This window comes from Ammodytes marinus, assembly GCF_949987685.1.
Source record: "Ammodytes marinus genome assembly, chromosome: 6".
In the NCBI taxonomy this organism is placed as follows: domain Eukaryota; kingdom Metazoa; phylum Chordata; class Actinopteri; order Uranoscopiformes; family Ammodytidae; genus Ammodytes; species Ammodytes marinus.
Genome location: NC_137235.1, coordinates 1349332 through 1374357, shown reverse-complemented (window position 1 = coordinate 1374357; position 25026 = coordinate 1349332). Strand labels below are relative to the sequence as shown.

At 40.5% G+C, this 25026-nt stretch overlaps 2 protein-coding genes across 3 annotated transcripts in view; one reads left to right on the top strand and one right to left on the bottom strand.

The window, feature by feature from the left end:
- The window catches only part of rps19bp1 (ribosomal protein S19 binding protein 1), a 4446-nt gene extending 1154 nt beyond the window's left edge, over window positions 1-3292 (top strand). Inside the window, exons 2-5 of one of the 2 annotated variants that reach the window (XM_080029164.1) lie at window positions 98-143; window positions 335-474; window positions 1381-1478; window positions 2421-3292. In XM_080029164.1, the coding sequence (XP_079885290.1) occupies window positions 98-143; window positions 335-474; window positions 1381-1478; window positions 2421-2561 (425 nt within the window). In that variant the 3' untranslated portion in view covers window positions 2562-3292. Of the gene's footprint in view, window positions 1-97; window positions 144-279; window positions 475-1380; window positions 1479-2420 lie in introns of both variants that reach the window. The other variant, XM_080029163.1, reaches the window with a different exon arrangement.
- A 16803-nt stretch (window positions 3293-20095) lies between these two features.
- LOC307252556 (tripartite motif-containing protein 16-like) lies at window positions 20096-24731 on the bottom strand. The gene is made up of 2 exons (XM_080030256.1): window positions 24319-24731; window positions 20096-22013 (listed from the first exon to the last, which is right to left on the bottom strand). Exons 1-2 carry the CDS (start codon window positions 24578-24580, stop codon window positions 20602-20604), a joined length of 1674 nt encoding a protein of 557 aa, XP_079886382.1. The 5' UTR covers window positions 24581-24731; the 3' UTR covers window positions 20096-20601.
- Window positions 24732-25026: the final 295 nt, after the last annotated feature.

Below are 25026 nucleotides of genomic sequence, written 5' to 3'. Positions count from 1 at the left end.
GTCTGTCTGTCTGTCTGTCTGTGTGTGTGTGTGTCTGTCTGTCTGTCCTCCGTGTGTGTGTGTGTGTGTGTGTGTCTGTCTGTCTGCCTGCCTGCAGATGCCAGTAAAGCAAATAAAGGCACCAAGCAGAAGAATGCTCAGACCCCCATACTTACGAAATATATGTAAATAAAGTGTTTTTGTAAAATCTAAAAAAAAATCTCTCTCTCTCCCTCCCTCCCCCTCTCTCTCCCCCCCCTCTCCCTCCCTCCCTCCCCCCTCTCTCACCCTCTCTCTCAGTTGCCAGTAAAGCAAAGAAAGGCACCAAAGGCACCAAACAGAAGAATGCTCAGACGCCCAGCTCGGTGTGTGTGATGGAGTCTGTGAGCTCCAACCGACAGGGCGTCAAGCGACAGGTCAGACGACTCCAGGGTCGCCTCGGTAACGGCAAGAGCAAAGCAACCGTCAAGGACAAGAGGGTCAAGTCTGCTGTGGGTCAGTACCGGGTGTGTGTGTGTGTGTGTGTGTGGGGGGGGGGGTGGAGGGGGGGAGGAGGTAGGGGTGTGTGTGTGTGGGGGGGGGGGGAGGAGGTAGGGGTGTGTGTGTGAGGGGTGTGTGTGTGTGTGGGGGGGGGGGGGGGTTGTGTGTGTGTGAGGGGGTGTGTGTGTGTGAGAGTGGGGGGGGGGGTGTGAGGGGGGTGTGTGTGTCTCTGTGTGTGTGTGTGTGAGAGTGGGGGGTTTTAAATATTTAAAAGTTGTGAATATTTGCTATTCGCTGTTTGTTTTGTATTAAAACGTCACTTGTACATTTCTTGCTCTAAACTTTATTTTCTTCTTTGTTGGTGTTATTTTCATTATTCTGTCTGTCTGTCTGTCTGTCTGTGTCTGTCTGTCTGTCTGTCTGTCTGTCTGTCTGTCTGTCTGTCTGTCTGTCTGTCTGTCTGTCTGTCTGTCTGTCTGTTTCTGCTCTAACCTCTCTTCTGTGTGTGTGTGTGTGTGTGTGTCTGTCTGTCTGTCTGTTTCTGCTCTAACCTCTCTTCTGTGTGTGTGTGTCTGTCTGTCTGTCTGTCTGTCTGTCTGTCTGTCTGTCTGTCTGTCTGTCTGTCTGTCTGTCTGTCTGTCTGTCTGTCTGTGTGTTTCTGCTCTAACCTCTCTTCTGTGTGTGTGTGTGTGTGTCTGTCTGTCTGTCTGTCTGTCTGTCTGTCTGTCTGTCTGTCTGTCTGTCTGTCTGTCTGTCTGTCTGTCTGTCTGTCTGTCTGTCTGTCTGTCTGTCTGTCTGTCTGTCTGTCTGTCTGTCTGTCTGTCTGTCTGTCTGTCTGTCTGTCTGTCCGTCTGTCTGTCTGTCTGTCTCTGTCTGTCTGTTTCTGCTCTAAACTCTCTTCTGTGTGTGTGTTATCTTCAGAGGAGTTCAGGAAGAAGCAGAGAACGAGCCAGATGAGCGCCAACCTGAAATACTTCATGGACACAGACTCCAAGGCCGTCGAGTCTGACACCTCCAAGGTACCAAATACAAGACCTACCACCTGTAATAGCATTGATTGGTCCTTATCTCTCCTTTATATGTATGGCCTTAGAATGAGCCTTTTGTATCTACATAGGAGCGGTGCGCAGAGGCCGCCATGTTGCACCGCCATGTTTCTACAGTAGCCCAGAACAGACAAACTTAAACAGCCTTACACGTTTTTATATATAGTGGGCGTCCTGGGGAAATGCACCTGTTGGAAGACCAAGAAGAAGAAGAAGTACTATAGAATAAATAACTAAATACATCTTCACCTCATCACTTGATATTGTGGAAAGACTTGAGGCAGTGGTGGATGATGCCATCTTTAGTAACTATAGCTTCTTGTCCTTGAAGGCCACCGTAGCTTCTGTAAATTCTCCTCAAAGGGAGGGGGTTAGACCTACCAGAATCTCACCACTAGATGATGCCACAATACACACATATTACACACTCTGCCTGTAAGAAAATTATAGCACGCATCTCATTCCAATATCAGTACGAACAAACCCTACAATTTCGCTATGTTTCCATGGGTGACTGTGTCTCAGGTGGTAGAGTGGGTCGGCCAAAGGGTTGGAGGTTCGATCCCCGCCCTGCCACTTGTGTCATGGTTGTTGTGTCCTTGGGCAAGACACTTCACCCACCTTGCGTTGTGTGAATGTCGATAGTTAGCCTGCTGCTATCGGTGTATGAATGTGTGTGTGAATGGTAACGTGGGAAAGGAAAACAGGTCTCCCTTGTAAAATAGTCTCTGGTCTCAATGGGATTTACTTGTAGAAATGAAGGTTAAAAAAGAGAAAGAAAATTTGAGTTTGTAAAACATTGTCTTCTCTCTCTCTCTCTCTGTCTCTCTCTCTCTCTCTCTCTCTCTCTCTCTCTCTCTCTCTCTGTCTCTCTCTCTCTCTCTGTCTCTCTCTCTCTCTGTCTCTCTCTCTCAGATCCTGAACCATAATTCCGGTCGCCAGTCGAGGAACCGTCCCGAACCGATCGCCAAGAAAACAAAGGAACCCGAGTCCCTGTTCACGGAGAAAGAGTTCCTGCAGTTCCAGAAGGAATACTTTGGCCGGACTGTGGAGTAGAGCAAACTGTGTAGTTTCAGAGGACGGGGGATTTGTTTACATTCACAGAGCCTGCAGTTAGTTTACTAAACATATTTTCTCTACATGTAATTCTTTAGCGTTGAATAATTCTATCATCATAAATTAAAATTATGTTGAGGAACCTGGAACCAAACGTATAAGACTAGAATATGTTTGTAAACCAAACTGTGGGCCCTGCTGCTGTAAACAACAACAACAGTGAAACAGTAACTTTTCAGGAAGCGTTCTGACTTCAAACAGTGTTCCAGGGATCTGTGGAGTGAAGCAATGAGTCGGATATGGTTTCAAGCTGTACAGCGGTTTTGAAATAGTCCAGGTTTTCAAAAACGATTTACTGTCATACCGTTTTAAGGTATTAGTATAAGGACACAGACAGACAGACAGGCAGGCAGGCAGGCAGGCAGGCAGACAGACAGACAGACAGACAGACAGACAGACAGACAGACAGACAGACAGACAGACAGACAGGCAGGCAGGCAGGCAGGCAGGCAGGCAGGCAGGCAGGCAGGCAGACAGACATACACACAGACAGGCAGGCAGGCAGGCAGACAGACAGACAGACAGACACACACAAAGACAGACAGACAGACAGACATGAACATACAAGTTTAATAATGTTCAGAATATTTTATATGTTGTTTAAAAATAAAAAATAAATTGTGTTCAACCTGGGCAAATAAATGGTTTGTTATTTTACCGAGACATTGTAAAAACACAGTAGGGAGCTATAATAGCAATACAGTGACACCGTGGTACTGTATTCTAGTTTCAAGTTTTTCATACCTTCAGACTGTGTCTCAGTTGGTAGAGCGGGTCGGCCGATGATCAAAGGGTTGGAGGTTCGATCCCCGCCCTGCCACCTGTGTCATAGTAGTTGTGTCCTTGGGCAAGACACTTCACCCACCTTGCCTCGTGTGAATGTCGATAGTTAGCCTGCTGCTATCGGTGTGTGAATGTTTGTGTGAATGGGAACAGGTCTCCCTTGCAAAAGAGTCTCCGGTCTCAATGGGATTTACCTGTATAAATAAAGGTTACATTTTTTTTTAAATAATCATACCAGCCCATCCTGAATCCTAAATCTGAATCAGTGTGAGTTAATTGGTCCATAATCATTGCTTACTAGGCCAAGAGAAAACGATGGGTGCAGGAAGTTTTTTTTTTAAATTTTTTTTTAAAATAAACTCAAGGGGATCAATCACTCGTAAGCAAAACGTTATTTAAACTGTATAATAAAATCTCAGATGCTGTTTTTTTGTAAAAATTCAATAGATTTTTATCTCTTGTGTATAAGTCAATTCATTCACTGTACATCACATTGATTATAGCGATTTTAAACTCATTCAGAAATCGTACTTATGAATATTATATTCCATTTCTACAAAGCTGTCGTGGTAAAAACACTTCTGCTTTTGTCCAAAGGGGGCGCTAGAATGAACACAAACTGAAAGTGCCTCGGAGCACCTTTAAAGGTGTAATGTTTGGATAGGCCTTGTGTAATATGAAAGGTCATATTTGGTTGTGATTCTAATTTCTCAAATTATATTATTTCATAGCTTACTCTTCCCACTAGGGGGCACCATTGTTCTTAGTTTGGGGCATTCGGTTCAGGAAGTAGAGGATGTACAGTAAACAAGCAGGTTCAGAATACAGACTATTTATTGTTTTATAGTTAAAGGTGTAGTCAGTGATTCTGGAGAACGCATGTTGTCAAAATCACTTTTTTGTAAAAATCAGTGAATATCTCCTCATGATCTGCTACCTGTTTGTAGTGTGTGTGCACTGCAAAACATAGTCCAGTGTTAATACACAGCCTAGGCTCTGTGAACGGGCATGTTGCAGGTGCATCTTTGTTTACATACCCGTTTACAGAGCCTAGGCTGTTTATTAACAGCGGATTTATATTTTCAACACACAAAGTACAGACAGGTAGCGGATCATGAGGAGATATTGACTGATTTTGACTAAACGTGATTTTGACAACAAGCGTTTTCCAGAATAACTGACTCCACCTTTTTTTTAAAGCTGCATTTTAACAAATTATTCAACATGTTTTTTTTTCTAGGTCAGCGTCACTCAGGACAAAAAGAAAATCGAAAAAAACGCTCCAGGAATACAAGTACACCATGGCCATTATCCAGGATTGCCTGAAATTCGTCAACGAGGGAATAAAGAGGCTACAGAGGCACAACTTGTCCGTTTTGAATGAGGCAAAGATGGATTCTGAGAGAGTAGCCAGTGCAATAAAACTAGCGTCTTCCAGCAGAGCTAGCGTCAGGGCCGTACAGGTTAACAGTAATGCATCCACACTATTCGCACTTTACTTTAGTATTACCATGTAATCACCTGGTCAATGATCAAATTCCTTCGTGATTTTCTCTACTTGTGACAGTATGTCCGTCCTGGGAGAGGGATCCCTTACTCTGTCGACTCCCTGAGATTTCTTTAAAAAAAAAATTAATCCCGGTAAAGGTTTTTTTTTACTGGGAGTTTTTTCTCAGCCGAGCTAAGGGTGTACGGGCAGGGTGTCATATTGTATCATACATCATCATATTGCATGAAATGTAAAGCCCACTGAGACAAATGTATTTGTGATTTTGGGCTATACAAATAAAACTGATTTGATTTGATTTGTGATAGATGGCTTTACTCTTGACATGGCACTCTACTTCACCCAGAAAAAGTCTGGTCCCAAGCTGAAGAAGGGCCTCGCGTCTAAGTTTGCAAAGAAGATACGAAATCTAGCAACGGAGCTCAATAAGGGTTTGGATGAGCTAATGCAGTTCACGGACTTGTTCAGTGAGCATTGTTGTTGTGTAGGGGACTGCATCTAAGCCAAGATTACGTGGGGGAACAACAGGAGAATGGAGCATGGGGTCCTTAGGAAAATTAGAAACTGAATTCTTAAAGAGGACCTATTATACTACTTTTCTGGTCTTAATTTCTTGTTTTACACAGCTGTAGAGCAACCTGACACGAATCACATCACAAAAAACTATGTAGATTTTCGGGAAGCTCTTTCTCTTATTTTGGCGATCCAGCACGTCCTGTCAACACTTGAGTGTGTGTGCTTCGGCAATCTCCGCTCCCTCCGCCTGTGCATCGGCCATCTCCGCTACCCTCCCCCCCCTCCTGCAAACCCCACTCCGTTGTGATTGGTTACCTTCATTCCGGAACACTTTCAGTGGCGGGAAGCGCGAGCATGGACCTATAAGGGCGCGAGGCAGACGCGAGGCAGACGCGAACAGGGAAGTGACAGCATTACCATACATGGAAACATCCGCGTGGTGACTTCACAAAGTTACATGCGACGTCACAAAGTTACAAAGGGTAGACCGCTTTGAACACGTGACTTCTCGACTGGCTAGAATAGTGTTTAGTGCTCTGCACAGCCACCCCAGACGGTCAGCAGGGAATACGTACTTTGTAAATATTACTGTGATGTCTTTTACTGTGACATCACAGTAATATTTACAAAGTACGTTTTTCTTTAACCCTGTATTTCTCTTTCTGTGATGTCACGAGAAAGAGAAATATAGGGTTAAAAAAAACACTCTTTCTGCCTTTTCTCAGGCTAGGATGAACCGATTTCAATTGTTTTTGCACATTTATACTACATAGGATCTCAGAATTCAATACACCTTCATATTCAAACCAGTGAAGTAGGCCTTTAAGGATTTGATTTTTTTTTTTTTTTTACATATTTTAAAGCTATAGTGCGTAACTTTAAAAAAAATGAATGCTGGTTACATTCAAGCCATTGCCAAAAATTGATATTTTTTCCCCATAAAGGAACATTATGGGGGATATAACACAGACCAAGTGGACCACATGGAACACATTTCTGATATGATTTTCTTTTTTTTAAATGCTAGGGTTAAATGGGTTTAAACTCACTTTTTTTTAAAAACAAGCACTGTATTTTTCGGGACGTTACACCCTGTCACAATCACAGAACTGTCTTTATTACCACCACACCAGGATGTTGAGTTTGTCACATGATTCTAGGACCATGACTTCTTATGGGTTAAAGGACTATATTGACACTTCACTAAATACGTTCTATGGAGCCCCTTTTGTTAATTCTATTACATTTTTTATTTTATTGTTTTACCTTGGAACAGTTTGAGTTTTTGCCATGCATACTTTGTTCATAATAAAATGTGTTTTTTAAGTCACTCGCCTTGTGATCACTTTATTTTAAAGACACAGTGTGAAGAATCTATTGGCTTTTTTCTGAACAGACTTGATAGAAATGGAATACAATACTCTTAAGTGGGGGCGCCCTTAGCTCAGTTGGTAGGGCGTCACCCCCTCATGGGCCTCGGCCAGCAGCGGACCCGGGTTTGATTCCAGCCCGCGGTCGTTCTCTGCATGTCACTCCCCTCTCTGCCCCATTTCACCTCTGTCTCTACACTGTCAATAAAGCATAAAAACAATACTCCTGAGTATTTTTTAATTAGTGTGTAGTGTAGGCCTACATATTTCTTCAAAATAGAAGTTCTGTAATGTATTCCCTTATAGAATAAATATGTTATATCTACATAGGAGTGGGCATTGATGTGCAGGCTGAGTATGAATGATTATATTAAGAGTTATTGGTTCAGAGTTCTTGGGGGCAATGGGAGGGGGGTTCACAGTCCAGTGTTTGTGGGAGCAGAGGAGAGGGAAGGAAGAGAGGGGAGAGAGTATTAATGCACGGGGTTACCTGGGCTGAAGCCCCAGGGCCTACGAAGATCAGGGGCCTCTCAAATAAATAATAATACATTGACTGGCTCATTATAGGCCCCCTGACTTACAAGGATGAGGGGCCTATCATGCACTAGCACATTTTTGTTATATTTAGATATTGTTCTGATGGTCTTCTATCATCATTAGTAATATATTTAGGCCTAATGCTTTGGATATACTGTCTACCACGTGCCAGTACAACTTTTTGAATTGGAGAGAGAGAGAGAGAGAGAGAGAGAGAGAGAGAGAGAGAGACAGACAGACAGACAGACAGACAGACAGACAGACAGAGAGAGAGACAGACAGACAGACAGACAGACAGACAGACAGACAGACAGACAGACAGACAGACAGACAGAGAGAGACAGACAGAGAGGGAGGGAGAACTGACTGTGTCCTTGAGCAAGACACTGAACATCAAACTGCTCCAGGGGCGCTGTACTACGGCTGACCCTGCGCTCTGACCCCCTCTGGAGTGTGGTCACTTGAGAGGGGAGATGCAAAGAACTTATTTCGATGTACCCTGTGTAAATTGAGAAAAAAAACAACAACCCACATGTAAAGTAAAGTTAGACAATTTGAGGTGAAAATATAAAAAGATCCCCCCCCCCCCCTCAGTCAGCTAATATGTCACTTCAACCTGGACTTCCCCTGCTAATGCGACGACACACAGATTTGCATCAGCAGCAATATTTTCCTGTTCTCGTGAACTCAAGATAACAACACAGGATGTTTTTCAGAAGTTGCCTATATGTGTTTGTCTAATCTATTGATCTGAAATTCTCTGTAAAGGACATACGATGACTTGATAAGGAGCCTCGTGCTTGAAAGTTTTCCATGACGTAGAGACCTGCGGTCCTCAGAAGCTGCTGAAGAGCGTTGACACGGAGCTGTTGGCGTCAGTGTTTGATTGACAGTCACACTGAGACCTCGGAGCAGAATGGCTGCAGTCGCACACCTCGCCTTAATGCTGTTTGCTTTCATCAGCAACATTCACTCAGAAGAAAAGATCAGAATCCTAGAGAAAGGACAATTTTACACCTTCACACTCGATAACAAGGCCAACTCCTCCTGCCTGATCTCCAGGTCTGTTGGAGAGGAGAAGCTTGTCCTATGGAACACCTCTGACTCCTCGTCTGAGAACTCTACACTACCGGACGGCTTGAAACAACGACTGACAGTTTCCATCAGAGGCAACGTTTCTCATTTCATGATCGACAATCTGACCCATTCAGACTCAGGCCTGTACCAAGAGGAGTGTTGGACCGATGGCAATGTGACATTCCAGAGAAACACCAGTATTATTATTTGTAGTCGGATAGATGAGGTAAAACATTTCCCAGTGGGAGGTGGACACACAGTGGACCTGCCATGTGAGGACGCGGCTGACGATCTGGAAATCCAGTGGCTCATGACTGATGGGGAATACTATCATGATGTGGACGATAGCCTAGAGACATTATGGACAAGAGTTTTTCGGGACAGTACGACATCGGTGACGGACATTGCTAAAGGAAGATTTCAGGTGGTGAAAAAAGCATCAGGTCCTCGTCAGTCCAACATCACGACAGCAGTCGAAGGGTGGTTCACTTGTCTTGTGATGAAACAGCAGTGTGTCAGCAGTAGCCCTGTACAGGTATACGTCCCAACAGAGATAATCTACCGCTGGTTGGGAGAGACGGCCGTGTTGCAGTGCGATGGCCCCGGTGATGACAAGCCACGTTGGGAGAAGAGTACTCCCCAAGAACCAGAAGTTTTCCACAACGAGTCACTGGTGTTTTCATCATTAACATTAAGTGACTCAGGTATGTACACCTGTGAAAGCTATCACAGTAGGAATTATTTTGATCTGGTGGTTTGCCCCAAATTTGGCCCCCCTGATGTAGAGCTCTTCTCAGGAGGAGAAAATGTCACAATCAGATGTATCGGAGATGTGAGTGAAGGTGAGGAATTCCTTTGGTTCATGAAGTCGAAACAAACAAAAGACAGAGTCGTTTATCAAGGGGAGTTTGATCAGAACAGAATAATTATGACTTTGGTGTCAGTTACTATCTTAAATGTCTCACTGGAGGACACAGGGGAGTATTGGTGTGCAGTTAGAGACTCAGACGACCTGTGTCTGCCAACAGCCAAAACTCTCCTGATGTACAGAGATCCATTTGGGTTCTACTCTACCTTCTACAAAATGAGATGTGTCGTGGTCAGTATTCTGCTGGTGGTTCTCTGTGTGATTGGGGCGATTATCTATATAAAACCAAGTGAGTAGAGGCTTAAAGGGGTCGTTCAGTGCTGTTGAAGTGGGGTTGTATGAGGTTGTATGAGATACTATAATAGTTAGTTTGTTACTTATGTAGATGGCAAACAGCGCAGTTATTTCAAAATGTTTTGGGGAGACGTGGCTGCAGCAGAAGTCAGACTTGTACTGTTGCAGAGGAGGCCAGCAGAAAACTTTTTTTTTTTTCTGTTTCTGCCATGTATATAAAAGCTTTCCTAAAAAGCTAAATATCAGTTCAATTGTTCACTAAATTCAGGATTTTTTCACTGCTGATTTGTGGACAGATCACATCGGCAGACAAATGTTTATTTTTTGACTTTTTTTCAAGCGTAGTTTGGCCATGTATTACTGCGTCAACTCGTGCAGCCGTTTTTCCCCTGGCCCCCTCTGCAACGGTACAATGCTGACTTCTGCTACAGCCACGTCTCCCCCAAACTCCTTATAGTGACTCTGCACTGATCACCATCTCCATAAGGTAAGAGAATAACTATGCACAAGTACAGCATACAACCACACTTCAAAAATACTGAACTATACCTTTAATATGCATTTGTTCAAATTTCATCTTAAAAATGAGAGGCATACAGTCAGGCAGTGATAAGGTTATTCTCACATCAAAACATATGAACATTGGGTTTTTTTTAATCATATATTATTTTTGTCCTATTTCAGTTTGTTTGATTTTTCTTTGTTGCCTCTCATTGCCTCCTTACGTTGTTTAGTCCTGGTTCAACCATGTAAACCACTTTCTTCACTTTATTTTTAATTATTATTATTATCATTATTATTATAACATTTTGGAAATTAACAAAACGTGGAAGTGGTTATAGAGGAAATTACATCTCATAATAATTAAGTATAAAGTAAAAGCGGGTTTAAATATTGTTGAAAATAATGCCGATGAAAAACAGTTTCCCCCTTAGATTCTGTACAAGTTTGTTAGTGTACATAATTTTTTTAAGAATTTTATTTGGCATCTTTATGCTTTTTGTTAGACAGTGTGTAGAGACAGAGATGAAATGGGGCAGATAAGGGGATGACATGCAGATAACGACCCGGGCTGGATTCTAACCCGTGGTCCGTGAGACAGACAGTCAGGCAGTGATGAAGGTTATTCTCACATAAAAATATTAACATTGTTTTTTTTTATCATATATTGTTGAGTATTTTAATCCATTTTATTTTTGTAGTATTTCAGTTGCTTGATTTGTATGTCCCTCATTGCCTAATGACATTTCTTAGTCCTCTTTCAACCATGTATATGATTGTATTGATATGGTTGTATTTCTGGCAAAAACAAAATTATGTATATATTTTTTTTCTTATTTTTTTAAGATAATTTTTCTGCATTTTTATGCTTTTTGTTAGACAGTGTAGAGACAGAGATTAAATGGGGCAGAGAGGGGAATGACATGCAGAGAACGACCCGGGCTGGATTCTAACTCGTGGTCTGTGAGACAGACAGTCAGGCAGTGATGAAGGTTATTCTCACATAAAAAAATAGTACCATTGTTTTTTTTTTATCATATATTATTGAGTATTTTAATACATTTTATTTTTGTATTATTTCAGTTGCTTGATTTTTATGTCCCTCATTGCCTAATGACATGATTTAGTCCTCTTTCAACCATGTATATGAGTTTGTTGATATGGCTCTATTTCTGGCAAAAAACACATGTATATAGTTTTTTGCTTATTTTTAAGATAATTTTTCAGCATTGTTATGCTTTTTATAAGACAGTTTTGGGAGAGGCAGAGATGAAATGTGTCAGAGAGGGGAATGACATGCAGAGAACGACCCGGGCTGGATTCTAACCCGTGGTCCTTGAGACAGACAGACAGTCAGGCAGTGATGAAGGTTATTCTCACATCAAAAAATATTACCATTGTTTATTTTTTTATCATATATTATTGAGTATTTTAATCCATTTTATTTTTGTATTGTTTCAGTTGCTTGATTTTCATGTGCCTTATTGCCTCATGAAATGTTCTAGTCCTGGTTCAACCACTTTGTAACTTAGTAACTTTATTTTTTTTCTCTGTCGATTTTATATCGCTGGATTCTTTTTTTTAAAGATCGTTTTCCAGCATTTTTATTTTTATGCTTTTAATTAGACAGTTTGTAGAGACAGAGGTGAAATGGGGCAGAGAGGGGAATGACATGCAGAGAACGACCACGGGCCAGACTTTGTTTTCTTTTTTTTTGCACCCCGTCACATAGGGTGGGTCTGGTCTATTATGTGATTTTCTACTTTTTCTTAAATCTTGTTTTATTATAATTTACAAAGAAAATGTGCATTCATGTTTTGCTTTAAAATCTCACGATAATGTGATTTCTTTTGTGAGGGGATTTTTTTTCAACATCTATAATTGTTGTATCTAGCTCTGTTATTGCTGCAATATGATTGGTATTATTTTAAATGATGAATTGTCTCTTATATCTTACAATAAAGGCTTAAAATTAAAGACAAAACCTGGAGCCCAGTTTTCACTGTTTTGATTTATAATTTGTATGATTTTAAGCATCTTTATTATTTAACAATCTAATATTTTGAATCAGATTAAATTCAACACCCACAAATATTATTATTTTCTCGGCCTTTACTGCTTTGATCTTTACAAATTAAATTATATTTAGACATATACATTCGTTATTAAAATGCTCAAACAAAATAATATTATTGAATAACCTACATTAGGTCAAGTGTTGTCTTGTACTTAATGAATATATATTGATTATGGTTTAATTTAAAAAACAGTTTGTACTGAATCAGAAATGTAACTTAGTAAAGTTGATGACATGTCTTGTAACAAAATTACAGCATTTTAACTGGTTTACTGAAGAGTTCAAATGATTGTTTACGTCTAAGAGAGTGAGTGAGTGAGTGAGTGAGTGAGTGAGTGAGTGAGTGAGTGAGTGAGTGAGTGAGTGAGTGAGTGAGTGTGTGAGTGAGTGTGTGGGTGTTAATTCATATCATGCATCAGGTTATCTGGGTAATCTCTAAATTCTGACATGCAGGCTTCATTGACCACAAGCACACTCACATATACTCCTTATCATGCATATTAAGTGTGTGCTTGTATGTGTGTGGTTGTGTGTGTGTGTGTGTGTGAGTGTGTGTGTGTGTGTGTGTGTGTGTGTATGTGTGTGTGTATGTGTGTGGTTGTGAGTGTGAGTGTGTGTGTGTGTGTGTGTGTGTGTGTGTGTATTGTTTACGCCCCTGGCTTCTTGCTTCTTCTCAGAAATGGTGACAGCTGATGTTGATGTTACCACTACACCACAAGCTCTCTCTCTCTCTCTCTCTCTCTCTCACTCAAAAACACACAGGTCATACTGCTCAACATATCACTACAGAATTGTAATGTAGTTAGATGTATTCAAGTGTCTTTGAGTGCCCGACAAAAAAAACACTATAACACTATAAATTATTATTATTATCATCATCATCATTATTATTATTATTATTATTATTAGTATTATTATTATTATTATTAAAGTTTATTTTATCTCCTTGACAGATGGACACAACACATAAAAACAGGAACATTTGGTTTTGGGTTGACTCTACCAAGTCATGCTCCAAGCAGAAGTATGCATTTTTGCCCGGGGGGGGGACGCCCTACCAACTGAGCTAAGGGCGCCCCTAAGCAGAAGTATTTCTGCCGATCTGTATCCCTCCATGACTCAGCTGATAGTGTGACAGATAACGCTGCAACAGTTCCTTCTCAATAAGGGAGTTTTTTTTTTGCTTGTTGAATGTTGAATTCAGACACAAAAGGCCATTCAAGGTACTTCTCTGAAATTATTGTGACATTTTAACCTGTATTCATTTAGAAAAAAATACCATTGAGAGTAAGCTAACAAAAAAAGTATTCTAAAGCTTTTAAGTTGAGTCTGAGGTGTTTTTCAAATTCTGTTTTATATAAAGTCTAAGGTTCATATTCAACAGTTGGTGATGTACAGAAGATGAACATATGCTCCTTTGTCGTCACTTAAACTTTAAATTGTAAGTTCCTCATAACTTTTTTTTCTCTCACTCTCTCTCCCTCTCTCTTGCTCTCTCTCTCTCTCCCTCTCTCTCGCTCTCGCTCCTCTCTCTGTCTCTCCCCCTCTCTCTCTCTCCCCTCTCTCTCTTTCTCAATTTAAGAAGGAGGGGACAAATACCTTTTTTAATTCTCCTGTTTTGAAAGACATGTTCAAATAAGGGTATGTTTAGGGCTGAGGGGTTTGGCCATAGTCCAGGGGTCCTACTGTATAAAATAAACAAGTCATTTCCTCCCCTGTGTATTACCTTCCCTTCACACACTGAAGACGAAAGGAGGATTCTTCAGCATCTCTCAAATATCTTCGTCAACCAAAGCAGTAAGTGAGTAAGTAAGTAACATTTATTTATATAGCACTTTTCACAGACAGCCCCTACGTTTCAAATCACATACTCTTTTTTTTTACTACACTACATACTAAAGTACAGAAGAGTTGAAGGGCCACAGGAGAGAAAAAAAAATCAGATAAGGAAGTTTTTTTTTCATTATGTTGAGAAATGTCAAGAATGAAGACGAATACTCCAAAATGCTATTGGAGTAAGTGGGGCATTTATTTATTTTCAGCATACTACAATTGACTTGCATGTATAGGGACATCCTAAATCTTTTTTTGGCATACTAAATAGTAGGGAAGTATGGGAATTGGAACACAGGGACTGTCACAAAGTGCTTTATAGTGTGCATAGAAAATAAAAGCATAGTAAAAATATACATCTAAGTATAAAATTAATAAAAAAAATAAAACAGATAAAACTTATAACAGACAGAAGTTACCCAAATACTGGTAGTAGGTACAGTTGATGCAATAAAGATTTAATATTTTTAATAATTTGGACAAAATGAACTATGGCTGCCACTACTTAATCTGTTGAGGATTGTAGTGAAAAATATCCAGGTTACATTTCAAATATTTAATTTTTATTATTTTTAATTTTTTTTAACATAACAGATCAACGTAAACTTAATGATACTGCAAAAGGAAATACAATGAGATGGGCTGGAGGCAGACCTTTAGGAGTAAATAATATTCAATTATGGATTAATTAATTATTATTAGATTTACTGCAAATGCTTGTAATTTGTTGAGGCTATATTTTAGTATGTTCAGTAAAATAGAATTTAAATGTTGAAATCTTGAGAAAGCTCAAAATATGTAAATTTTTCTCTGCTGTGCAAAATGTAGGTTTAACTTAAGATTCAGGAGCCATTGACACACACACACACACACACACACACACACACACACACACACACACACACACACACACACACACATGCACTCACACTCACACATTTCAAACATCTTGGTAGGGTGCAATTGCGAATGTGCACCGCTGCTATAGTACAATTTTAATATTAATGGATCTTTTTATCATTTCTGTAGAAAGCAGCCAACTAGTGGGTCCAGGAGTTAAGGTGAGTAATGTACTATCATTTCAGCAGACTGGACCTTTTTTTAATCCCTTATATTCTTCAATCACTTGTGACAAATGAATGAAAGGTAGCATTTAAAAAAATATAAACAAATTAGAGCAGGAATTTGTCCTTGTTTAGATATGCATTGGCTAAACAAAATACGTGATATATGTGTATATATGTAATATGTGCATTTTTGAAACTCAGACGTCAAGCATAAGGGCTCTAGGCTAAACATAGTCAATTTCTGACTGTAGACTATGAGCCATGTCTTTACAAATGTACATTTTAAGTTTCTGGTGTATTATTATTTTTATTTCTTCAAGTGCTTTGTGGCAATGCTGTGTGTGGCTGTGGTGAAGTGTGTAGGGCGGTCGTCGACTGGGTTACAGGGTCGATGGTTCGATCCCCCGCCTCCCTGCCACATGTCCAAGTGTCCCTGGGCAAAGAGACACTGAACCCTGAATTGCTCCCGATCTTGCACCGTGCGTGGTAGCTGCTGCTGCTATCTGTGTGTGAATGTGTGTGTGAATGGGTGAATGTGTACAAAACAATTTAAAGTGATTTAGGTCTGTGAAAACCCAGGGGAAAGCGCTATATAAGTGGAGTGCATTTACCATTACAGATGGCTGGCCTGCGCTGCAAGGCGGTGGTGCTGGCTCTCTTCCTGTCTGTTGGAGACAGTCGGGCTGCTGTGGACCAGAACTGGCTCACCAGTGTTATAGAAGGAATCCAGAATGAGTGAGTCCTCTAAAGACTGTGATACCAATACTATGACTTTTTGTGTGTGTGTCTGTGTATCTGTGTGTGTGTGTGTGTGTGTGTGTGTGTGTGTGTGTGTGTGTGTGTGTGTGTGTGTGTGTGTGTGTGTGTGTGTGTGTGTGTGTGTGTGTGTGTAGCTGTGGGGGGAGGGGGGTCTTAAAAGTAAATATCCTACTATGTTTTTGTATTTTAATACATTTCCAGAAATAGAAGTCTACACTTGGTCGATATAGGCCCATAGTCCACTGTTGGTACTGTTCGCGTGTATAAGTTTGTGTGTTTGTGTATTTGTCTGTGTGTGTGCGTGTGCATGTGCGTGCGTGTGTGTGTGTGTTTGTGTGTGTGACTATGAGCACAGTTGACAGGGTAAAAAAACACTACCACTTTTTTCCAAAGGGGGCCGCTAGAATACACACAAACTAAAACTTCCTCGTTGCCACTTTAACTTAATCTTAATGAGTTTTTTTTTCCTTTCCCAGGTATCAACCCGGCGACACTTTCAGTCTGGCTGTGAACGTCCCTTTGAACCAAGACACGAATAATCTCCAAGAGAAAGTCTTTCAGGACGACCCGACAGACCGAGTCACACAAACCGTTTCACAGGGTGAAGTCTACCGGGGCACTAGAGTGGTGGCAGCAGCCCAAACGGGGGCTTTATCACGAGTCCTAGAAAACATACAACCCTTAATTAACGATCGTAAAGGTAACTTCCTCGTTATCTACTCTAAAGAATCCCCTTGCGGTCCGACTTGCGCGTCAGATTCAAACGACGCTGGTATCGCCGACAAAATCAACGCTATCATTCAGAATTGGAGTGGATACGCTTTTGTGTTCACGAAAGTAATGGATGTGCCAAATGTAAATCCGTCGCAACTGTCCGATTCTTTCAAACGACTTGATATTTCCGCCACATTTGGACTCGACAACATATTCCGTTGTTACAAACCCGGCGATGACGATTTTCAGTGCGACAGTTGTTCATCAAACAATGGAGATGTTACGCCCGTTTGTGTAGCGAATAATATAAACGACAACAATGCCCCGTCGAATCAAGACGATCAAGGCCAGGGTATGGACCCAGGCAATGAGATAGCAGCACTGTGGGGAGAAGTGGTAACCCCGACCCCAGGCATCAGTAGAGGGAGTGGGAGTCTTGCTAGAGCAGGGGAGGGCGGACGAATGAGCATGTGCAACAGACGTGGCGGTCGCAAAGGAAGCTGCAAGCGTAGGGGAGGTGGTAAGGTTAGGAAAGGAAGTAAGGGTAGGCGAGGAAGTAAGGTAAGGAAAGGAAGTAAGGCTAGGCGAGGAAGTAAGCGTAGACAAGTCAGTAAGCCGAGACGTGGTGGTAAGGTCCGCAAGGGAGGTATGCAAACACGTGGGGGTAAACGTAGAGGCAAAGCTGGCAGGGGTAGAAGGGGCGGCAAATCTAGACGGGGCAGCAGGCGTGGAAGAGGTGGCAGGGGTAGGAGAGGGCGCAAGGGCAGAGGCAGGCGTCGGGGGGACTATCTTTTCGAACTAGAATGAGGTTTAAATTTTGCAAGAGCCGGAACCCCTAGTCTACACCGAAAAGTGTGTTGGGGGTGAGTCAAAATGTGTAAGCTCGAAAGAACGCAGTGGCTAGGAGGCTTTTTTTAAGTTGCCAACTATAAGTTTATAGCTTCAGATTAGCTTTGTTTAACAGTGCTTTTAATACTAAATTACAGCAACTTTACATGAGAACTAACTTTGGGATGTCACTTTGTAGCAGAAATTCAGATATATTCGTTCGAACATGAGGTGAAAAGTTCTATCATATTCATATATCATAAATTCCAAATTGGTTTAACCTTGAGTTTTGGTTGAAAAATGACAGACCTTGTGCCCCTGTATAAGACACAAAAATAATTGGACTCTTATGCCATTTAAATTATGAAATTAATTTTTATTTTGTTTCTTACATCTACAGCAATGTTTTTTTACTTACAATTTTAAACTGAGTTAAAAAGGAAAAAAGTGGTTGATGTTAAATGACCTCAGTGTCTTTAGTACTTATATACGTTCCCTCTATACTTCTGTAAACCATCACTTGATGATCTGATGTGATTTTTCTAATTAAACCTGCAGTGTGTAGAATTTTGGGTATTATTTCCTAGCAGATTTTGTAGAAAGTAATTATAATATCCATAAGTACATTTAATTTAGTGCATAATAGATTAATTTTTTTTTGAATTATTATTTTTTTGTCCATATTTCTGCATATCTTGGACCAAGGCCTAGTGCCGCCATCTTGAAAGTGTCATAGTTGGAATGTCATCAGGTGCATTGTTTAAAATTTAGAATTGTTCTTGTCCTTGAAGGCCACTGTAGCTTCTGTTATTATTCTAAAGGGTTGGGGTTACCCAGGGAGTGTTGCATTCTAGAACTTTGTAGAACTTTCTTGATGATGTCATATTACACACTGCACCTTTAAAGCCTTGCTCTGCATCCATTCAAGTCTGTCTATGTGTCAATCATTTAAGGATCCTTGAATTTCAGCATTATGTAGTGTGGCTAAAAAAATAATGCATCATTTGTTGAAGGTGGTAAAATAATCATGAATACCAAATAATTCAAATTCAAAAAAAGCTTTATTGGCATGACTATTGTGGAAGACAAACAGTGTTGCCAAAGCATTACAAATGTTACAAATATTACAAATAATAACACAAGATAACATTCAGAGCAATATGTACATTTAGCAGTTTAACATAACAATCCGATGTATATAATATATAATATATACAATGATATGAACAAGAATCATTACTTGTTTACACATTATTGATTATGGATTATATCGAATATCCTTACAAGTGATTTGAAAAGCTGTGTAGCTCACTAACATATAGTCCTATATTGATTTAATGGTAACACTTTACATAAGGGGTACATTAATTAACTATTAGTTGGGGCGCTCCGGTGGCGTAGCGGATAGAGCCCGTACCATATCGGCTCCGGCCTTCGTTGCAGTGGTCACGGGTTCAAGTCCGAACCGTGGACCTTTACTGCAGGTCATCCCCCCTCTCTCTCTCTCTCTCTCTCTCTCTCTCTGTCTCCCCATTTCAACTCTGTACTGTCAAATAAAGCTTGAAAATGCCAACTTAATTTTTTTTTACTGTTGGTTAATGCTTAATTGAGGCTTAACAAGCATTTACTGAGAATTACCTAACTGTTAATACATGCTTAGTAAATGTTTAATAAACATACACTAAATACTAACTAACTGTTATGCTTACTTTATGCTTAACTAAGCATTAGCAACTTGCCTTGCGTTGCCCTTGCCTTGTTAACACTAGACTCTGTATGCTATAGGTCCCTTACCATAGAAAACATAGCAGTCTATTGCGCCCTCTAGTGACTAACACAGACATAGCCATAACAATTCACACCACAAACCATTTATTAAAGAAATACAGCTGACTTTTAAGCTTTCACACCTCCTACACAACATTCATTGTGGAACATAGTTAACTAAACATTACACACAGACACTACACTGCACTTTTTTTTTAACCTTTATTTATACAGGTAAATCCCATTGAGACCGAAGACTCTTTTTCAAGGGAGACCTGTTCCCATGTTACCATTCACACACACATTCATACACCGATAGCAGGCTAACTATCGACATTCACACGAGGCAAGGTGGGTGAAGTGTCTTGCCCAAGGACACAACAACCATGACACAAGTGGCAGGGCGGGGATCAAACCTCCAACCCTTTGATCATCAGCCGACCCGCTCTACCAACTGAGCCACAGTCGCCCCACAATCGCAGTTAATAGATAAACTGAGTGAAGAAAGATGTTAGTAAATAAAAAAAGTGTCTAAAATGATAAACCTTTGAAAATACATTTTATGAAGAAAGGGAAATGGTCAGTTTGTCAACACATCCCATCAGTAAAGTCTGTTCGATGATTTCATGCACAGATTCACTTCACTTCAATCTCAGCTATGGACATGGAAATAATGAATGATTTCTCTATTGATATGATGATGATAATAGCAGTTTCTAATACACTGTAGTCCCTCATTTCTACCTCGATTTAAACAACAACATTGAATCTGTTCAACAATGCAACTAAACTTTCTTTTTACAACTGTACAAAGTGATGAGAGCTAAAATATGTGGGATACATGAAGGTTTGATGCCTTCTCTCTAAAGACACACAGTGGAAGAGACACAACAACAAACATCAATACACATATTCAACAATCATTTAGAGCAATTTAAATGTTACATGTTCATGAAGATAAATGTGAATTAAGGTCAACTAAGGTCAAAGCAGTGATAGCCTCCATGGATAAACAGACACAGGAAATATTTAACTGAAAATCAAATGAGAAGATTTCAAAGTCCCGCCCATAATGTTTGATTGACAGCTGATATCTGAGCAGTGAGTAAATAAAACTAAAATCTTTTTTCAGCAACAAGCATGACGACGAACCAAGTATAGGCCTCTGGAACCTGGTCTAAGACAGTCACAATCAATAAACTTACGAAATTCTGATTGAAAAAAAAATATTATAGAACATAGAACTGCTGTGATTGGTTCAAAATAATTGAGTTTGTATAATGTTCCATAATAACCAGAGCAAAGCAGCGCCTCATCTTTAAAGGTTATCAAATGTGAATGACAATGTCTTTCATTAACTTGATCAATATGCCTAAAACTCTTTTCAGATGTTTACTATCATGAAACTAACTCCCCACATTACATAGTTTTGTGGATTTGAGTTTACAGGGCCTTTACCCACTTATCCCTTGAACGACTTGTCTATTTGAGTTGACAGAACTCTGCACTGTCAGTATTATAATAAAGCCAACATCCAGCATAGAGCGGCTGAGTGAATGTGGTCTGGACTCTGTGGAGGAGAGTCATGGTTTTAGAGATGCTGTAGAAGCACAGAACACCTGCACTGTGATCCAGGTACACTCCTACTCTGGAGGACTGAGGACCTGAGACGGGAGTACGGACACTGTTGAAACAGAAGATAAAAGTGTTTCTCTGACATTGTAATGCCCAAGATTCATCAGTGTGTCCAAATCTACATTCATTGAACCTCTCTTCTCTGCTGATAGTCTTGTATGCGACTGCTACCTTAACTCCTACCCCTCTCCACTCTACCTCCCAGTAACAACGTCCAGTCAGTCTCTCTTGACTCAGGACCTGATGATCACCAGTGAATCTGTCTGGATGACTAGGATAAGACTGTTGTTCGCTCGCTAATGTAGCTTTCCTGTTCCCCTCAGATAATAACACACGTATCTCTGCTGTGTTTGGATCCAGTGTGAGTTCACGTGAATATCTTAAGAAGTCAGCTCTGGTCTTGGGCTGTGACAGTAAAACATCCACTTGAGTCACTGTCAGTGAGATGTTTGTCCATGTCTCTCTCAGGACGTCCTGTAGTTTCTCTCTGGCTTCTGACACAGCTGCTGTCACGTCCTCAAAGTATCTCAGAGGACGGATGTTGATGCTGGATGGGTGAGTAGATTCACTGAGTGGTGGCAGTGAGGTGTAGTCGTGTAGAAACTGGTTGTGATCCTCTGTGAGTGACAGCGTCTTCAGCTCAGTGTCTCTCCTCTTCAGCTCAGCGATCTCCTGCTCCAGCTTCTCCTGAAGATCTCTGACTCGAATCACTTCAGTTTCCTGCTTTGCTCTGAGCTGCTGCTTCACATCAGAGCCTCTTTTCTGGATGAGACGGATCAGCTCGGCGAAGGTCTTCTCACTGTGCTCCACTGCTTTATCAGCAGAGCCATTGATAGCCTCCACCTCCTGTTGAAGAACCTTCACATCTTCCTCTCTGTCCTGGATTCTCACCTGGATGTTTTGTCGACTCACCTTGAGCTCTTTCTCCTTCTCAGTCCGTTCTGCTGCAGCTGACACTGTGTCGTGGCCTTTGTGTTCGTCCATTGAACACAGAGAACAGATAGACTGCTGATCGGTGCGGCAGAAAATCTCCATCACCTCATCGTGCTTGGAGCAGATGTTCTCCTGGAGCTTCTTGGAGGGCTCCACCAGCTTGTGTTTCTGTAATTGAGCTGATTCGTAGTGAGGCTGGAGGTGTTCCTCACAGTAAGAGACCAGACACACCAGACAGGACTTGAGGGCTTTCAGTTTTCTCCCAGTGCAGACGTCACAGGCCACATCTTCAGGTCCAGCATAGCAGTCATCAGCAGCAGCATCAGCTAGGGAAATGGGACGATAGCAAATTTTTCATGTCACGATTATCCTGGTCATTAAATTTGCGATCAACAACATCATCACAATAATTAACAAAACTTGCTTTAAAGGCCCTAGCAACTCCTATAGAAATGAATTTTGTGTGTATGTATATACTGTATGTATATACACTCACAGGCCACTTTACTAGGTACAGCGGTTCAATTTCTTGTTAACACATACAGTGGAGGAAATAAGTATTTGATCCCTCACTGATTTTGTGAGTTTGCCCACTTACAAAGAAATGAGCGGTCTATAATTTTAAAGCTATAGGTTTATTTTAACAGTGATAGACAGAATATCAAAAAGAAAATCCAGAAAATCACATTAAAAAGATATAAATTATTTTGCATTTCATTGAGTGAAATGCAAAATAATTTCTATCTTTTTTTTATGTGATTTTCTGCACAACTTCCCCACTTGCACAACTTAGGCCACTCTCCCCTATATACTCCATTTTGCAAACTTTTGTATGTTTATTTGTATGTTTAGTTTCAGTAGATACTTTTTATCACTTGCCCAAGGTCAGGGGAGAACTGTTTGTGTGGGATGTGCCAGCACATGACAACCGGCCTAGCAACGACCCCACCCTCCCTTCACCTTATCAGCAGGGTAGTGTAAACCATGAAATGTATCTTATGAAGACCAGCAAGAAGAAGACATCATCGGGAAGCCAAGCCTAACATCTACGGCCAGCCTCTAACACATGTTCTACCAATCAGAAATAATGTATTTGTTTCCATATAACACTTTGTTCCACCATTTTAACTTCAGTCTTACTGGGGACGCTTTTTGAGAACCAGTAAGCTCCATGTAGGCCGACATGTTTCTGCTCACTCATATAATAATAAACCTTTAAGCTTTGAAATAAATCTTCTACTTTTTCTTCCTTCTTCAACTCTGGTTAAAAGAACAAGAAACATTTTCCTAACACATGCCATCAATAAAACAATGATCTGACTTCAACATAAAAACTCCCACAATCCTTTGCTCTCACCGGAGTATTTACAAAAGCAACTGCTTCCTCTGAACGCTACAATCTGAAAACTTGAAGAGTGCTAAAATAAGGATTCCATTAATGCTGAATCAAACATCAAAGTATATTTCAATTAGGTCATCCATGGCAGGCATACTCCATGTTTTTATAGCCCGGTTAAACAAAGCAGAGTGCAGCGCATGCTGCCCTGCCCCTGACATGGAATCTATGGGGTTTCCATCAAAAATCCTTGTTGTAGTGATTTGAAAATACTTGTAAAGGCACCTATATAGAGAAGTAACAAATAATACAGGCCAGCAGACAGACTTGTTTTGGAATACTTTTGCAGAAGTGTTTAGACTACCAGTTTAGTAATGGAACAGGCCAAATACAAGGCCACTTCACACTTTATACACTTGGCATTGTCACAGAAAAACTGAACTGTGCTGAACTGATCTTAAAAGCTGAAGTAATTAGATTAAAATTGACTGTGTATTGGACTGCAGATTCTTAAAAAAATGTGTGTATATGTATATATGTATATATATATATATATATATATATATATATATATATATATATATATATATATATATATATATATATATATATATTATATATATTTTTTGTTTGTTTTATTTTTATTTTCTGTAACAGTAATCTGTGTATCTGAATCCGAATTTGAAGGAAATGGGGGCGGGACCTGATAAGCCTTTGGCTTCTTCCGTCTCCCTTCGGACAACACAAAGTATGATGTATGAATATTTGCAAGAGAAAATTGTGTATTGTGTGGAATTGTCCGAAAGAATAATAAAAAAAAAAAAAAAAAAAAAAAAGTTTGCTGGCCAGACTCTTTATTGTTAGTTACACATGGCAAACCCTTATGTCTGAGTCCGACTAACTTGAAAACTTTATTGAGTCCAACAACTGCAAGTTGTCGTTTTTACAGTGTATGAACCAATCACAGCAGTTCTCTGCCCGAACATTTCATAACAATTCAACTACTGAGTGACTGTTGCAATGGAGTCTGTTTGATACATGAGCCTGTTAGTCAAGCCCACACAGTCCTGGCAAATGTTCTAGACAGTAAAAAAGCTGTATTTTCAACCAAGTTTTATAACATTTATGAATATTCAAATTCAATCATATTTTTGTATTAAGACATAATAAGACACCCAACTTTGATATCAATAATATATATTATAATCTTTACTATTTCAGACGAGGTTTACAAAGCCTTTAAACTTTGTAAATGGCACTTAAACACAAGATAACTTTAATAAACAATATACTACCTCTAGTAGCAGCTTGGAGTCCAGTCTTCTTCAGCTCCTCCACTAAAACTGCTAACATGGTGTTTTTCCCCAGGACAGGCCTCGGGCTGAAGGTCTGCCTACACTGAGGGCAGCTGTAGATTTCCTTTTCATCCCAGAAGTCTTTGATACAGTCCATGCAGTAGCTGTGTCCACAGGGAACGGTCACCGGATCCTTCAGTAGATCCACACATATCGAACAAGAGAAAGTTTCCCTGTCGAGCTGAGATCCTTTCTGCGCCATTTCTCCTTTCTCCTTTCTCTGTCTGTCTGTCTGTCTGTCTGTCTGTCTGTCTGTCTGTCTGTCTGTCTGTCTGTCTGTCTGTCTGTCTGTCTGTCTGTCTGTCTGTCTGTCTGTCTGTCTGTCTGTCTGTCTATATTTCAAGCTGAGATCCTTCCTGCGCCATTTCAACTCTCTGTGTCAGCGACTGTCTTGAGTTTCTTTTCACAAGAACAGAAACTAGTCTGAGCTCTGATCTGAACTATGTGTGTGTGTGCAGTGAATGGGGCCTGCCCTTCACCACACGTTGGTTACGCCCATCTTCACACTGTAGATCTAAAGGGGAGGGATTCAGAGTGCAGCTGACTGTGTGTCAGAGCAGGAACAAGAGGGAGGGTGTATCGAGCTTTGCTTCATAACAGGAAGAGGAGCTGCTTTATGAGAGATACTCTGTGTGTGTGTTTGTGTGT

What these genes read in the sequence shown, in the direction of transcription:
- LOC307252556 (XM_080030256.1), bottom strand. Translation starts at nt 24,580, where the DNA reads ATGGCGCAGAAAGGATCTCAGCTCGACAGGGAAACTTTCTCTTGTTCG. An exon ending in ACTCCAAGCTGCTACTAGAG is followed by an intron (nt 22,014 to 24,318) that starts GTAGTATATTGT and finishes CCATTTCCCTAG; the next exon opens with CTGATGCTGCTGCTGATGAC.